Source organism: Apteryx mantelli, chromosome 17, assembly GCF_036417845.1.
Source record: "Apteryx mantelli isolate bAptMan1 chromosome 17, bAptMan1.hap1, whole genome shotgun sequence".
Lineage (NCBI taxonomy): Eukaryota > Metazoa > Chordata > Aves > Apterygiformes > Apterygidae > Apteryx > Apteryx mantelli.
The window spans coordinates 19665888-19681131 of record NC_089994.1 but is presented as its reverse complement, the minus strand read 5'-3'; the positions used below and the strand labels follow the sequence as shown (position 1 = coordinate 19681131).

At 41.8% G+C, this 15244-nt stretch overlaps 1 protein-coding gene across 1 annotated transcript in view; it reads left to right on the top strand.

The window, feature by feature from the left end:
• The window catches only part of MN1 (MN1 proto-oncogene, transcriptional regulator), a 39239-nt gene extending 28633 nt beyond the window's left edge, over positions 1 to 10606 (top strand). Inside the window, exon 2 of the mRNA XM_067307032.1 lies at positions 8586 to 10606. Within this exon, the coding sequence (XP_067163133.1) occupies positions 8586 to 8770 (185 nt within the window). The 3' untranslated portion in view covers positions 8771 to 10606. The remainder of the gene's footprint in view (positions 1 to 8585) is intronic.
• Positions 10607 to 15244: the final 4638 nt, after the last annotated feature.

Sequence of the window (15244 nt, the reverse complement as noted above, 5' to 3'; positions counted from 1 at the left end):
ATTAGTAATTTTCCTGCTTAATGGTATTTTCACCAGTTACTTCAGACACTGCCATGTGGCTAGCAGTCTGAGTTTGTGTTCAAGCAGTATCCACCCCAGGTCTGCACTGGAGCCTTGGAGTAGGAAACTGCGTTCTGACCGCAACCCCCCAGCCCTCAGTGAGAGGATCAGCAACGTCCCCTTAATGCTGCCGTTGACTTGGGGTGCCGCCCTGTTGTGCTGCACTCGTCCTTCCATTGCTCCTGGTGAAAATATGAGCATGAAAGGAGGTCAAGGGAGGAAAAAAGAAAAAAATATATTCACAGCAAGCATTCTGTGGCTCCTGTTATCTAAATTCTGTGCGAGCAGTGAGTGCTGATAGAGCCCCATGCCAGCTCTGAGACCACTTAAAGCAAAATAAACATCTTTGCAACATGGTCTGATACATGCTCCCTTTAGAGTCGCAGGCACCTCCAATTAATCATCCTTTCTGTGGAGGAAGAGGCTTTGAGGATCAGAGGACATTGCCAGACCTGATGGGCTGATGGAGGGGTGGGCACTGACTCAACATTAAGGCTAAATGGGCTGTGTTCCCAGCCCGAGTGAGCAGTGGCAACCTTTCCTTTCCTTTCCTTTCCTTTCCTTTCCTTTCCTTTCCTTTCCTTTCCTTTCCTTTCCTTTCCTTTCCTTTCCTTTCCTTTCCTTTCCTTTCCTTTCCTTTCCTTTCCTTTCCTTTCCTTTCCTTTCCTTTCCTTTCCTTTCCTTTCCTTTCCTTTCCTTTCCTTTCCTTTCCTTTCCTTTCCTTTCCTTTCCTTTCCTTTCCTTTCCTTTCCTTTCCTTTCCTTTCCGTGATGTCTTGTCTATATGCAGCAAAGTCAAATGCTTTAATGAGCAAAGCTCTTGGTTCTGGCTTGCAGGATATATTGGTGGTGTGGGACAGCGCTCAGTGTTGTGCACGCGTTTTTTCACTAAAGAGCCTTCCGTCCTTTGTGAGAAAAGGCTTTTATAGTGTAGCTCAGCTGGTTATAAAAATTCTGAGGCTAGATCTCTGCAATAAATCTATGGGCTGACCAAACCAAATGACTTCTTGAAATGTTAATGAATGAGATGTGACCAATACTCTGGAGTTGAGACATCTATGCATACCATTCCTGGTCAGCAGAGAGGGGACTCTCCTATTCCCCATTTAAATTGTGCTCATCATTATGAGTCATAGACTTTATCCGTTCATCTTAATAACTGCATAAAATTTTGTCTTTTTGTTTAATTTTCTTCATATTGAGGAGGGTAACATCTTTACACATTTTATGGGCTTTAAAAATCACACAAGTTACACAAAATAAATGAAGGAATAAAATCAGGGCAAGAAGAAGATTTCAGTAACGGAGCAGATGAAGCTTTTCATTAGGCGCCAGCAGAGTGCTTGGTACTGTACAGGATCCAGAGCCAAAGACAGTCATCAGAAGAGACAGATGATCCAGTCCAAAGCAGGGGTACAGGATGCCAGAGGGGAAGAAAACTGAAAGTGGTGCAAGTTTTATAGAGTAAATAAGTGGCAGGTGACATTTCTTTGTATTTACAAATGAATGCAATGTGCCCTTACTTACACTCCAAGCTCAAGAAAATACCTTTATCCAAGATTTTATCAGTGCTACAGTGGTGAGGGAGGAGATGGTTCATTTGTTTATAAACACAAATGCACTAGTTGTGTTTAAAAAATAGCATTTTAGGAGTAAATTAATCTGTGGCGACTAGGTCCAGTGTGCAGACAAACATGAAATGTTTTCAGACCTTATTTTTCTTGAAAACTGAAAAAGATGATTCTGTAGCATGTACAAATGCAGAGCTATGTGCCTGAACCAATATGTCAAACTGTCATGTGGGAGATTTGGTGAAAAACATCTTGTCCTAAGGGAATAATTTTAAACACTATATGTAGGTTTCCTGCCTCATAAGAGATCATTACTCAAATCTATTCCCTCTTATGGTAGCTTGGCCTCTACTTAACGGGCTCAGAGTGAGCAGAAGCCTATTAATGCATCCTTTAAGAGTGGTTATCAGATGGTAGAGGGGAAACTGATCTCTGATCAGGGAATATAGTGTTTTTGGCCAAATCATCTGATTTAGTTTTAACAAGATCAGTCGCAATCCAGGAGCTTTACGCTCGACTGGTCATTGAGGGCGGGCTGCGGCGCGCGGGGCCCATGCTGTGCGGGGCGGATGGGGCTCTGGGGCAGCTCGGAGCCGCAGCCGAGGCTTTGTCAGAGCCTGTGAAGAAGCGTAAGGGACAAGCCCTACGGCAACTAGCCATTCCAGGGATCTTCACCTCCTGTTTGTCACTTCAGTCTTACAGGAACGCTGAAATGTAGGGTGGAACCCATTCCAAACCAGACCTTCACCAGACTGTAACTGCGCACTCTCGCTCCTGCCTGTCAGTGTCTCTTGTTTCTTTTGTTGTTGCTGTTTTTGGCAAAAATTAGAGAAATGACAGGAGCAGCACCTGAAGAGTAGTGTAAACTCCTGTTGCCTCTGCGTAGCATCTCCTGTTGCCTTGGCTACACACTGTACCTTCCCCAATTAATCTCATCTCTTGTGAGATGATGCATGTAATACATTATAGCATAGCAGGTGAACTTGATTTTAGTGGGATTAGTTTACCTTAAAATCAGGACACATCTTGGTTTGTGTAATGTTTGTTGTGGTCATCGCAATTAAGAGAACATGTTTCTCTTTTAAAAGTACATATGAAGATGTTACATGAGGAAAAAGGCTTTTTAGAGCAGCTTACTGTGGGCTAAGTAAAAAGATAGTGAGAAGAAAGCTTGAATGAAAGTATGCGTACTTGGTGTCTTCAGGAATAAGGAGAGTGTCAGGATTTAATCTCACTAAAAAGAAATGTTTTTTTCTTGGCTGATGTGAAAAATCAGTCTGAAGTGTTGGTATTGAATTTATTGGCTGAAAAGAATTCTGTGTCTTCTCCCTGTGTCTTACCTTTGGACTACTAATGCATGTGAAAGCAGCACGTTTCCTTGCCTCTGCTTGGGTTCTGTCGCGGGTTAGTTACCGTGCCTTCATTAATACTGTGCAAACAAACAAACAGCAACCTTTCATTTGCTGAATGCATGCATGCCTTTGCAAAATAGAGCAGAACGAAAGAGCGGCTTCCTAAATGTGTAAGGTCGTAGCACGAGGATCCAGGGGCATGGGAGAAAGGCTGGGTGAGAGAGTCTCTACTGTGCTCTGTTTTTCTCTTTGTTTGTTTGTTTATTTTGGGGGGCTTAAAGATTGAAATGTGTTCATGTGGGTAAGTCTGTTCAAAAGCTTGATGTATAGCTTTCGCCCAAGAGCAAACTTTAATACTAAAGAAATATTTTTTTAGTCTTTTGGGAATGTAAAAATGTGTGTGCACGCATACTCCTCTGTAAAGGAGAGAAGCATGGTATTTTTGTCCTAACTGGTTGATATAATTCTTATACTTTCTTTTGTGTGTTATTGTTACTGATGAATGATACAAAACTATTCAGAGAATACTTTGAAATATTTACCTAAAATATACAGTTTGAACAGCAATAAACAAATTTGCTAGAATATTGGCTGAACACAAGCACATAAACAGTGTGAAAATGGTCAGACTTAAATCACTTTAATGTTCAAATGAATGTTTGCAAGTATTTTTTTGCCATAGTCACCCAACTCTTCCAGATGTTGTGGCTGGCTTTTGGAAATGCCTGTGCACAAGCTGAGTTAATAATATTAATCAACCCTCATGTTAACTTCCAGGGCATTCAGTGATTATTGCAGGAATTTTCTCTGCTGTGAGCAATTTTGCACAGTTGGCTGGGATACATAGTTGTGGGTTTTTTCTTGTTTTTATCTTCCTCTGAAAAACGGAGTATGGGTTGTTGCTATGCACGGAATAATGGGTAGGATAGGATAGTATAATCAAGATAAAAGGAAGAAATTGTTTCCAGTGCTGGAAATTTAAACTTGATATTTGCAGTAACTGCCTTTTAGAACCATCATGACATTTCTGCGTTGCTCTGTGTGAGAATGTGCTGCCGCCACCTGAGCAGGGAGAGAACGGGTGCGTCGGAGAAACCATGCCGCGCTCGCAGGCAGCTGGGCTGGTTTTGCTCTGAAGACAACTGTCCTCCCTAGACTGAAAGGACTGCCCACCAACCAAGCATGGAGGAGAATGCTCTATAAAAGAATAAATGTAATCAGAGGAGTCAAAGTAAGGAAGCAGTGGGAAAAATAGGTATTTCATGAAGGTGGGCTTAACTAAAGCCAGTACTGATTTGTATAAAGGAGGCAGTGGAGGCTGCCACGGCAAGGCCTTGCTCTAGTCACAGCTTTTTGTGCTGTGATGGTTTGATGCTGTGATGGTTGAGCCATTTCCAGACTCCTTTTGGTCTTTAGTCAGTTCATTGCTTTGAGTTTCACGCCTTCTCTCTGACCATGCTGTGCTTACATAAGATGTTTTAGCTTTTATCTCTACTTCAGCACTGGCCAGCAAAAGTTGCTGTTTTCAAGTGGCACATCCTGCAACTGAATAGTTTCACTAGCTTCTCTCCCAGGTTCTGTTCTCTTGCCTCCTTCGGCTGGGACAGGAAGTCTCCGCCCAGACCATCGCTAGACCTTTGGTGGGGAAGGTGGCTCTTGCGAGAAGGGTATTGCTTTTACGAATAACACTTACAGCTTTCTTGCAGTAGTTGCTAATAGAGGCAGCTTTGCAATTTAGACAATTTGTTTGAAAATTCCTTGCTTTCAAAAAAATTTACATGTACTTCATAACTGACAATGATTTATCTGAAACTTGGCAAATGCAAGGCTGCAATGAAGTGATGACACCATCTTGCTTTATCTGACTAATTTTAACCTGCTGAGTCCCATCAGTCTCTGCTAACAATACCCCTCAGGAATGAGAGTGTATTGCATAAAGCAGGTGCTGTGGCATTGTTAGTTTGAATGAGGCAGTGAAATACTGGGGAAGGCTGGTAAAACAGATCTGCTGAGAGAATGTTACTGTTTTGGACAAGCATCAGGCGGAGGTTCTCATGTTTAAGTATATGATTCTTACCAGGTGGAACAGAGCAACTTTCATTTTTAAATGTGAAGGGTTCCATCAGAAAAGCTTTGTCAAGACAGAAATGACTGGAAAAAAAATTGCACTGAATTTTTCCCTCCAAATTGCCTTTGAAACAACTTCTGCCAATGCAAGCCGTACTGCAAGCTCTTACCCTCTTCCTTTTCATTCCTGGGTTTGAATGCATCATGTTCTCTGCTCTTATCAATAGGGCAAGACAACGTGAGCTCCTGCACAATGCTGTTGAGTTAGCTGTTATGTGGACAGTGAGGGTCAGTGTTACTTCACAAAATCAGGATCAGGTCCTGCTCACCTCATTTACCTGAGTTTTCCTCTGGGGCCAACAAATCCTGATAATCACTGTGGGATTTATTTTGCGTTGATTCCTTTATTTATCCCCAGCAAGTACATTAAAACTAATTCACTGGTTTACCAGTAAAGAAACCTAATTTGGTATTCTTTAGAGGCTTGTGGCATACAGACATCCTCAGTTAATTATTGGCTGAGGACCTGATCCTTTCTGGATGTTGCTGGCATCTGAACGACTGGTGCAGACGTTGCTGCCTGTGCCAGCAAAGCACAGTTCAAAGGTTTTGGGCTTGTGCAGTCAGAAGCTCCGGATCTGATCAAAGCAGAGTGCTCGGAGACATGCAGCCTGTTGCTGGATCTTGGTCTGGGAATGTTCTTTCTCTGCCACCTCTGTAAACGTCCCTGTGCTCTCAGCTCAAATGCTGGTCTCAACATCCTACAGTAAACGCTCCTTGCCTAAACACCACAGATATCCTTGGCCTCTTGTGACAACAGTTCATGAGCAGGAGTCTTTCCTCTTTTTCTGCAACAGAGGAAGAATGCTGCTGTCACAAAGACTAATCTCAAGGCGCTGGCTTTTCCTGTACTGAGACCAGCATGTCCTGTACTTTAAGGGAGATCTAAAAAAAAAAAAAAAAATTAGGTACTATGTGCATCGTAAGGAACATGAACAAATACAAATGAGAAAAACATTCTTCTTTTTCAATCCTATGTAATCTCATTTGGATTTTGACATATTTTATAAATATAAACTTTTGCAGGTATATTTACAATCAACATTCATTAAAAAAAACATGTATTTAGGGAGTCCTGAAGTGGCATCGTAATCTCAGCTTTGGATTCACTCTTCTCCGCTAATAGAGCTGTTAATAATGCACATGGAGTCATGTTTGCTGTTCCCTGCCCTGCACCGGGAACGGCTGTGGAGCTGCGCCTGCTGCTGTGCCTGCAGAAGGCTGCGAGTGGACCAGCTCCCCAGCAAAGACGTGTCAGTGATGTGTTAACGGCCAAGGTTGAAAGGCAGCCCCAGGGAGGTAAAAACACTTGTTATTCTTCAGCGAGGCAGCGGCAGCACAGGGAAGGGGGGAAGTCTGGGATGTGATGAGGCTGAGCGGGTAACGGGAAAAAAGAATAAAAGTTACCAGTGTTTGACCAAAGAAAGGATGTGCTAATGCAGTCTTTGCCTGCTGAAATTGTGCATTTGGTTATGTGGAGGATTCTGCCCTGTGCTTCAGCTCTGCTGTTTATTTGTCAAAACTGGCTGATAAAATCTAGTCAACTACAGGACGCTGTAATCCACTTTGGATTTAAAAAATGTGAGCATCTTTGACCAACTGATATTTGGATTCTTTATTACAGTGGTAAGTGATGATATCCTACAGAAAAAAAAAAACAAAAAACCCCACCAGTGTGCTAAGCTAAGGTTTGTGTGGATTTTGCACGTTGTTGCACAAACAGGGCAGGTTGCTAAGCAGGCAGTAGTCGCTACTCCGGAGTAGGGTTCCTCCTCGCGTCTTCTATGGCATCATGTCCCCAGGTTTCTCTATATGGTGTTATGATACTGTTTTGAATAAGAACATATCTGGCATCCTATAACCCAGCATTTAAGCATTTTTCAGTTTAAATCAGGGGCTTTCAGACTAGTTTAAGATATTTTAAAGGTTAACATAAATTTGGTATCACTACGATCGTGCAACAGTGCTATTCGGTTCTTGTTGGATATCTGATTTTGTAGTTGGTTAAGTGAAACAAATCTAACTTGTTCCATGAAGTGTAATAAACCCGCACTACTTAAGTTTTGGAACATTAGAAAGACAATGTGAAGAAAAGTCTTAACAAGGTTAAACATTCACACCCATTTTTTGGCATATTTGGCATGCTCCAGGACCATCCTTACCCATGCAAAATGGGAATTTTTTTGTGTTTACCAGAGAGAAATTATGGAGCCCTGCATTTGCTAACACTGCAGTCGAGTCTGTTCTCAACTTTTCCTGGGTGAATATATATGAAATGGTGAATGAGAGAAAATGCAAACTGCCTGTCTAGATTTCGGGTTTTTTTTGTCTTGACTTACTTACACTATTACGCTGTTTACTCACAGTTTTTAATCCTGCTAAAAGCCCTCCTTCCTGGGACTGGAGGGAGCTGTCTGCATCAGCTTGGACATCCTCACCAGCAAAATAAGGAGTGGTCCCGGGGGACTGTGTTGTCTTGGAGAGAATTTTCTTCCGTTGTCAGGCTGCAGGTTGGCTTGTCCTGGAAAGAGGGCAGCGAGGGAGCAGCCTGCTCTGTGCCGCAGGGTTGGCCGACAGAGGCCATGGTGGCTGTGAGCTTCTGCTTTTCCTTTTCAGAAAGTCTTTGAGAAGGCCCCTGTGAAAAGGTTATTAAGGAAATGTAAGGCTGTACAAGGTGAGAGCTGAAGTTTGATTTTTCGTGTGAATTGACTAGGAACAATGGAGTAGGACTAAATAATTGAGGTCAGCCAGCATGATGAAGGAGAGGTATCCCTGGCCTGCAAAGGATGGGGGACAGGGCAGGTGCGCTGTGGCAAAATTGAAGGATGACAAAGATATATTTGGGACGGAGAAGTGCATGTAAAAGAAAGTATTTTGGGGGATTTTTTTTGGCACAGTGAAAAATTAACCTGTAAAACTCACCACCGTGAGACACTGAATAAAAAAGATCAAGCTTTAATTAAAAATCCTTAAGCAGTTTATCTCAGCCGGGTGGACCCTACAGGTATATTGGACAGAAAATATGCAAGTGATGGAAGTCACGGAGGTTGATCGACTGGTTGCAAAGGAGCCAGAGCGGTGGTGAACGGCTGGGAACGGCTCCTGGCAGGCGCCAGGGGCTCCGCCGCTCCGGCATTGCGGCCCTGTCCCGGCGGGAGCAGCCTGGCCGGACCCCGCCGGGCCCCTCTGTCAGAGCAGCTCGGCCGGCGCCTGTGCCCACGTGTGCCCGCGTGTGCCCGCGTGCCAGCGCATCCCCCGGGCCTGGCCGGGAGCCCTGGGGTTGCGGCAGCCCGGCGGCGGCGGGAGCCTCGCGCGGCAGCGCCCGCCTGCTCCCCGGCTGCTCCCCCTGCCCGCACCGGGTCTGGGGGCGGCCTTCTGCGTGTGAGCCGCCTGCGCGCCTTTACTCGCTGTTGCTTTGAATTTACTTGGTTGTATTGCACAGTTGTGACAATAACTTCTCTATTAACCCTTTCCAGCCCACGACCTTCCCCCGAACAAGACCTCAGCACCGGCGCAGACTGGCAGCCACTTGCAATGCCTCTCGGTTCACTGCACGGACGACATGGGCGAGGCGAAGGGCCGGACTGCGGTGCCGACATGGAGATCCCTGCACTCAGACATCTCCAACAGATTTGGGACTTTTGTGGCTGCCCTGACTTGAACAAAAGAAATTATTTTTTTCCTCTTTTTAATTTCAAAGGGCCGCTACTGCTAGGTGGACTATTTTTCTAGGTTGGTACCTGCTTAGTGGCATATGGACTGGAAAGGGTTAATTTAAAGTAAACCTCAACTTTTTTTTAATCTTCTGCCACAGTATGTTACCAGTGTTAACCCTTCTGCAGTTAGCACACTTTTGCTTAAGATTTTCCTGCTAGACCACTTTTTCCCATTATTCTGTAATCTTGGCATACATTTATAGATGAGGCCTTTTCCTTTTTCATCTCAGCGTATGTCCAAGTCACGTATGTCATAATAAGACAAAGATACTACTCCTCCTCCTCCTTTTCTTTTTCATTTGTTTTTTTTTCTTTTTTCTTTTTTTGCTTTGTTCAGTGCTTATTACAATGGTAATTCTGAAGAACAGCGGTTCAGGAATAAATGCTGGTTAAAATGAAATTGTCATATTATATATCAACACCCAGCTTTTGCCAGTCACACACAAACCAAACGATGCTCTGTTAAATATTCAGGCAATGATTCTATTCTTTCTTGGGAAGATTTTTTTTTTGTCATTAATAACACATTTAATCACCTCCCTCCCTCGTTTGCTTTCTCCATCTCCCCCTCTTTAGGTGAGGACAGAATTCGGTTTATTTACTGTTTTGAAGCCCAGATATGGAGTTCTGTTACAAACAGTGGGGTCTGGTCCTGAAACAGCCCTGAATTTTTAAAGTTTTTGTTTTAAATAAGTCTAACAGGAAGTTTACTTAATGATTAATAATTATCATCTTCTCCACCAAACACACAGATTGCAGTAGAATTTGTTTTACCTCCTTCTCTCACTTGTGAGGCAGAGTGAGGGGTGCAGACGCCCTCCAGAGTGTGGTGTGCAGCCTTTCACATTTGTGGTGCTGTTGCTGGAGTTGTCACTTTATTTTATAACTGTTTAAAGAAAAGAAATCTCCCCAAAAGCAACTAAGTCTGCCTGTGTGTTGCTCTTAATCTGTGGAGCAATGTCCTAGCCACACGGATGTAAGCCCGGTGTGGCACTGAGGTGCTGAACTCCCTCGTGCTAGGCTGGGTTTAAGTCTGCCATCCTGCTATTACTGGAGTTACCAAAGTCACTGGAAGGCTGTACTGAAGCAAAGTTCCCATTTTTTTTTTCCCCTTTTGTTTGCTGAAGGAAGATAGCTGTGGATTGGAAGTGTTATGTAGCTTCCTGTGTGTTCGTCCGTAGCCAGGAACAACGCTGGGGCTGTGTGCCGTCCCTGGAGCACCCGCCGTGGGTGTCCTGGTGCAGCGATGACAGTAACGGCGGTGGTGCCGAGTGAGGGACCGCCAGGGCCAGGGCCAGAGCAGAGGCTGCAGGTCTGTGTGCATCTTCGTGTCCTGGTGCGAGAGCGTTTTTGTTCTAACCCTTCTCCAGATACCATTCCCCATATGTTGGGGTCAGTGTTTTCTCATCTGTCAGGGCTGGGAGACCTGAAGTTAGATGCCCTGAGCTCATTCTAGGCCCCGTTTTTGCCATGCATATGAAGAACAGTATTATTAGATGCACACAATAAAAGGAAAAACATGCTTTCCTGCTCCTGATAGATAATACTCATTTGAGAAGTACGTTGGAAGCAAACCAGCTAAAAACAAAAATGACATGATCTGACACTCCTGTGGTTTTACGTAACACTGTCTATTATTTGTGTATCCTCTGTTTACAGGGAGTGTGAACAGTCCCACCCTTGTTCAGGCCAGCTTGGTTTCCTCTGCTCCCTGAAGCTTAAGAACTTCATTGGAAATTTAGGTTTTAGCTGTGAAATAAAGGTCGGAATCTCTAGTGTTATTTATTGTTTCTTTCATGGATTCACAAAATGTGCCCCTTCTCAAGGGATGGACTTTGAAGACTGCTTTGTATTTATCTTAGATGATTGTGCTGGGCCTTTAATTATTTTGAAGTAGTGTTCTCAGTAGACATCAGTGGAGAGGGAGTTCTGCCTAAAATGCTAATGGCACAGGATCTTCACTTTCAATCATATGTGGCTTCAAAAAAAATCATGGTGTTTATAAAGACAGGACTTTTCTCTGTTATTTGAATGTGCTCTTATTAGCCATGCACAGATTGTTTTCTTGTTATGGTTCTGGTCAGTGACTTTATTTTGGATAAATTTAGGGGATTGAACCTTGATTTTTAATACTATTTTAGTTTTTATTGGCGCTGCCACTAGGATGAGAATTTTTGCCCATCCTGAAGCAATTGACTATGGAGCTGTCTCATACCCACTTGTTTTGGAACAAAAAGATGTGATATTTTGTACCTTTCATAGGTGTTTATGCTACTGAAAAGTCCAGAGCTCTTCTCTGTAACTGCAATAAAATATCCCTAGTAAAATACTTCTTCATAAAATAATAATTAGCATTCCCAATGCTGGCATATGCCTCTGCCTGTGATTTCTTAAGTCCCAGTTCACCTAAATATGTGTTTAACTTTACATCCTGTCTAACAAAGCACTTAAGTATATGCTAAACTAAGTAAAATTTATGTATCTGATGAAGCATGGGGGTAAGTGCTTTGGTGGATTAGGTCCACAATTTTAATAGTTTTGTTGCAGCTTATACCTCTTCAAGCTAGGTGTGTCTTGGAGTGAACCCAACAAAACACATGCCTAGACATATGATACTGTCTTTCAGCACTTAGAGCTGAGAATTTAGGAAGAGTTCATGGTCTGATGGAGTTCCTGTACCATAGCACAGGCCTGGTGGCATACTTCTTTGTTTTTAGTTTTGCCTTCTACATTCAAGAGAACAGGCTTTTCAAGCTGCCTTAGGTCAGGGGTGCACACCCTATGCTACCAGGAAGAGACCTTTAAATGAAGACTGGACCAACCATTGCAAATCTGTTTTTAAAAAGAAATCCTCCTTTAAGTAGAAAGATATTGACTCAGTTGGTCTTACCCATCATTTTCTTCTGGTTTGCTCTCTGCAGCCTGTACGTCTATCCTGAGGTGGTTATTTTCATTCAATTCGGACTTATTTTTTTTTGCTTGCTTATAGGAATATAAATTGAAAACAATTCCATAAAAAACAGCACAAGAGCTTTAAATCATATGAAATGAGAGGAGGATTAGATCCCTGATGCACTGAAACTAAGGGACATATCCAGCTTCTAAACTGTACAGGTTGGAAGTCCGGGGAGCTCTGACATTCTGCAGCAGCTGAATATCTGCTTCGGTATCGCTGGTGCTGTTAGTGGGAGAACAGAATTTTTAGATAAAGAGGAGTTAAAAATAAACACTGTTTGATCTTCTTCTGGGCCTTATTGTCCATATAGTTTTGTTAATTAATGCAGTTACATGCGATCTTTCTGCTAACCTTATTCTATTGGATCTTGCTTACTTTCAAGTGACATTCTCAACTGAACAAAAGGAGAATATGCCAGCTCTACGAGTTGTAGCTATTATCTAACACCAGTACCAGTTTGGACTTTCACAGTTTCTTTGCTTCTTGCCAAAGATCAGAACAGAAACGGTACATATGTCTGACCAGGACAAGTGTAACTTCATGCTCATACCTGGTGTATTTGGCACTGACAACAACTAGGAATTTGTCACAAAGCTTTTGTTGCCTGTGGTAATTTTATTGTACTCATTTTCTCCATTAATTTGACACTCAATGCACTGTTTTTTTTAACATATATAAAATATCAGCATAACACTAAATGCTAAGAATTGAAATACCTGATTTGGGGAATAATAGTACCTTCAATTGAATGTTTGAGAGCTGTAGATAAAAGCCTGTTGTGTAAGACGTAGATGTTTTTAGACAGGGAAACTGAGGCACAGACAGAGTGTCAACTTGAGCTGTGTCAAAGGCAGATCCATGGCAGAACTGAGCTATAACTTACTTGTGATCTCTGGCTCAGAGCCCTCATCGCTGAGCCATTTCTTTCTGACACACAGGTCTAAGCTTGCTTCTTTTTGAGGAGGGTCCAGTACAACAGAGAGTGAAATTTTATGTTACAAATTTCCCCCAAGTGACTGCATAAAGCCAGAATAATTTAAACGTGCACCTGCATATCATATAAGGCTTCAAGACAATGAGAACATTGCACTGTCAGAGCTATATGGTAAATGTGCCCATAAGATGGGTGCAATCTTTGCTTTATATTGTGAACAAAAGCTAAAAATGTGGCTTCAAATTTATTTTGGAAAATCCTCTCTGCCTTGCCTAGCATTTTCAGTCTTACACACAAACACACACACGCATACACATACACAAGTGCCAGTTTAAAAGTGACACTTTGGAAGTTACATATCTTTGGGTTCTTGCCCTTTAAGGGTGAATTTCATCCTGACCTAGGATTGCTGATTTTTTCAGTATATGTTAAAAGAAACTTTGTACTTATTCTTTAAGTTAAAAAGTAGTAGCAAATTAAGCAAAATATCCTTTGCATTTAAATTGTGAGAAGTGATAAAATATCTTTTTGCCAGAAAAAAGAAAAAATAGGCCTTATTTATTAAATGCTCTTGAGAACTTTCTCCAGATCATTTTTTTCATAGGGTTCATAGTTCTCTGCTATTCTAGTTCAGTTTTTAGAACATCTGTGAGAGAGGGTTTAGACTCATTTTTATTTAGTTATGGTGAATTTCATCAAATGTGTAAGGGTTTCATTGTGTGGTTTGGGTGGAAGGGAATGAACATCAAAATTGTGTCATCTGTGTCATTTAGGGAACTTTTTCTGATACTATACTTAGAGGTGGCCCTTCTAAGGCTACTTTACCTTTCCAAAACAGGAAATCAGTATGAAAGCTTCCAGGCACCAATACTAAGGCAAAAGGTTCACACGTTCCTTGTAGTAGGAGTGTGTAACATGACCACAGGTCATCGAAATGCTTAAAGCGGGGTGTGTTTGCTCTACCGTAGGGAGGGAGGGAGGTGGTGGGTGGTGGGTGGGGAAAAGCAGACAGAACCAGAACTGGTAAATTTTGATTATTTTTTTTAAGCTGCAGTGTAAGGTTTTCTCAAATACTAGATTCACAGCTGTTCAACGGATGGTGTATAAGAGCATAACCCATTTTTATAGAATTGTTTCTCCTTTATTGCTTAAGGCTAATGGAGGAAATAGTCTAATTTTGTCTTAGAAATTCTCTATTAAAATTGTTGGTTTCAGTCCATCCGCTCATAGATTCTGACTGATGAAACTGCAGGCTGTGATTTCCGGCAGTTATAACTTTATCACTATTCACTACCCAAGAATATTACAGCTTTAAAACAGCCTTAAGCAAAAGGATGTTATTTCTTTGTACTAAATTTGGTTCATGGAGAAGAAAAAGAATCAAAACACTGGTAATCCGTACTGCATAGCAAACTCTTCTGAAAAATGTTATTGCACATGTAAAATATGAAAACTTGACTCTGCTGTGTGTTAGGCAATCCTGTAATCTTTTTTTTTTTTTGAATCTTGTTAAATTCATTTCTTAAATGCTTGGTTGGAAGACTGTGACAATAGCTCATGAAATTGAGTGTTATTTTTCTTTCTTTTTTTTAAATATGTAAAGTGCAGTCTTCTGTATTCATGCATATTGTACATATCTGTATATGTTTTACTGAGCAACTAAATAACAATAAATATGATGTTAATGGTGGCTATTGTATATTTCATAGCATGGTTTTTAATTTTTATAATATTTTTCTCCCTAAGATGTAAAGAAGTGAAACAATGCTATTCAGATGTAGGTAAACCTTGGGCCCTGTTATGGTCGGGACAAATTTTGCCAGTGATCTAGGGAAAGCCTAATTCTGTCAGTCTGCTTCTCCCACTGATATGGCTTCTACGCAAAGGCAGGTTATTACAAAACGGTGTGGGGATGTAATTTTTTTCCGAGCAACTGTTAGGCTCCGCAGGTTTCCTTTTTGCGCGTAATAAAGTGACCTTTCCTCCTTCTCTGGCAAAGTGGCAGTGCAGGTCATGTGGTTTTCTTGTTACAGTCCCTTAGTCAAATTGTGTATATCTTATGTTGAGAATTTCTGGTTCAAACTGTGATGGACATAGGTTTAGCCAAGGTTGGAAGTAACACGAGTGATTACAAGCAACCTTTTAGCTTAAGTAATTTCTCCTCCGTGATGTAACAGGTAGCAGATCCATGAGGTTGGCTGAGCTACTCGGCCTGTGGTAAAAGTGGCTTCATGAGAAAGAATATACAAATCTAGGACCATCAGCACATCTGAGTTTTAGGAGGATCTTCCCTGGGTTTGGAGGATCACTGGGTACAAGAGGAAATTCTTCCAAACCTTATTTTAAGCAAGAATGCTGGATCTTTCACAGATTCTTTTCTTGCAAGATTTTTGAGTTAGATGCTATAAATAAAAAGTAAACAGGCTAGAGGTTTTATTAAGATTCTTAAAAAGCCCTTCATATCTCAGTTATTCAAATAAAACTCTTATTCTTTCATATTCCTGCAAGTCTTCCAAAGAATCCTTCAGG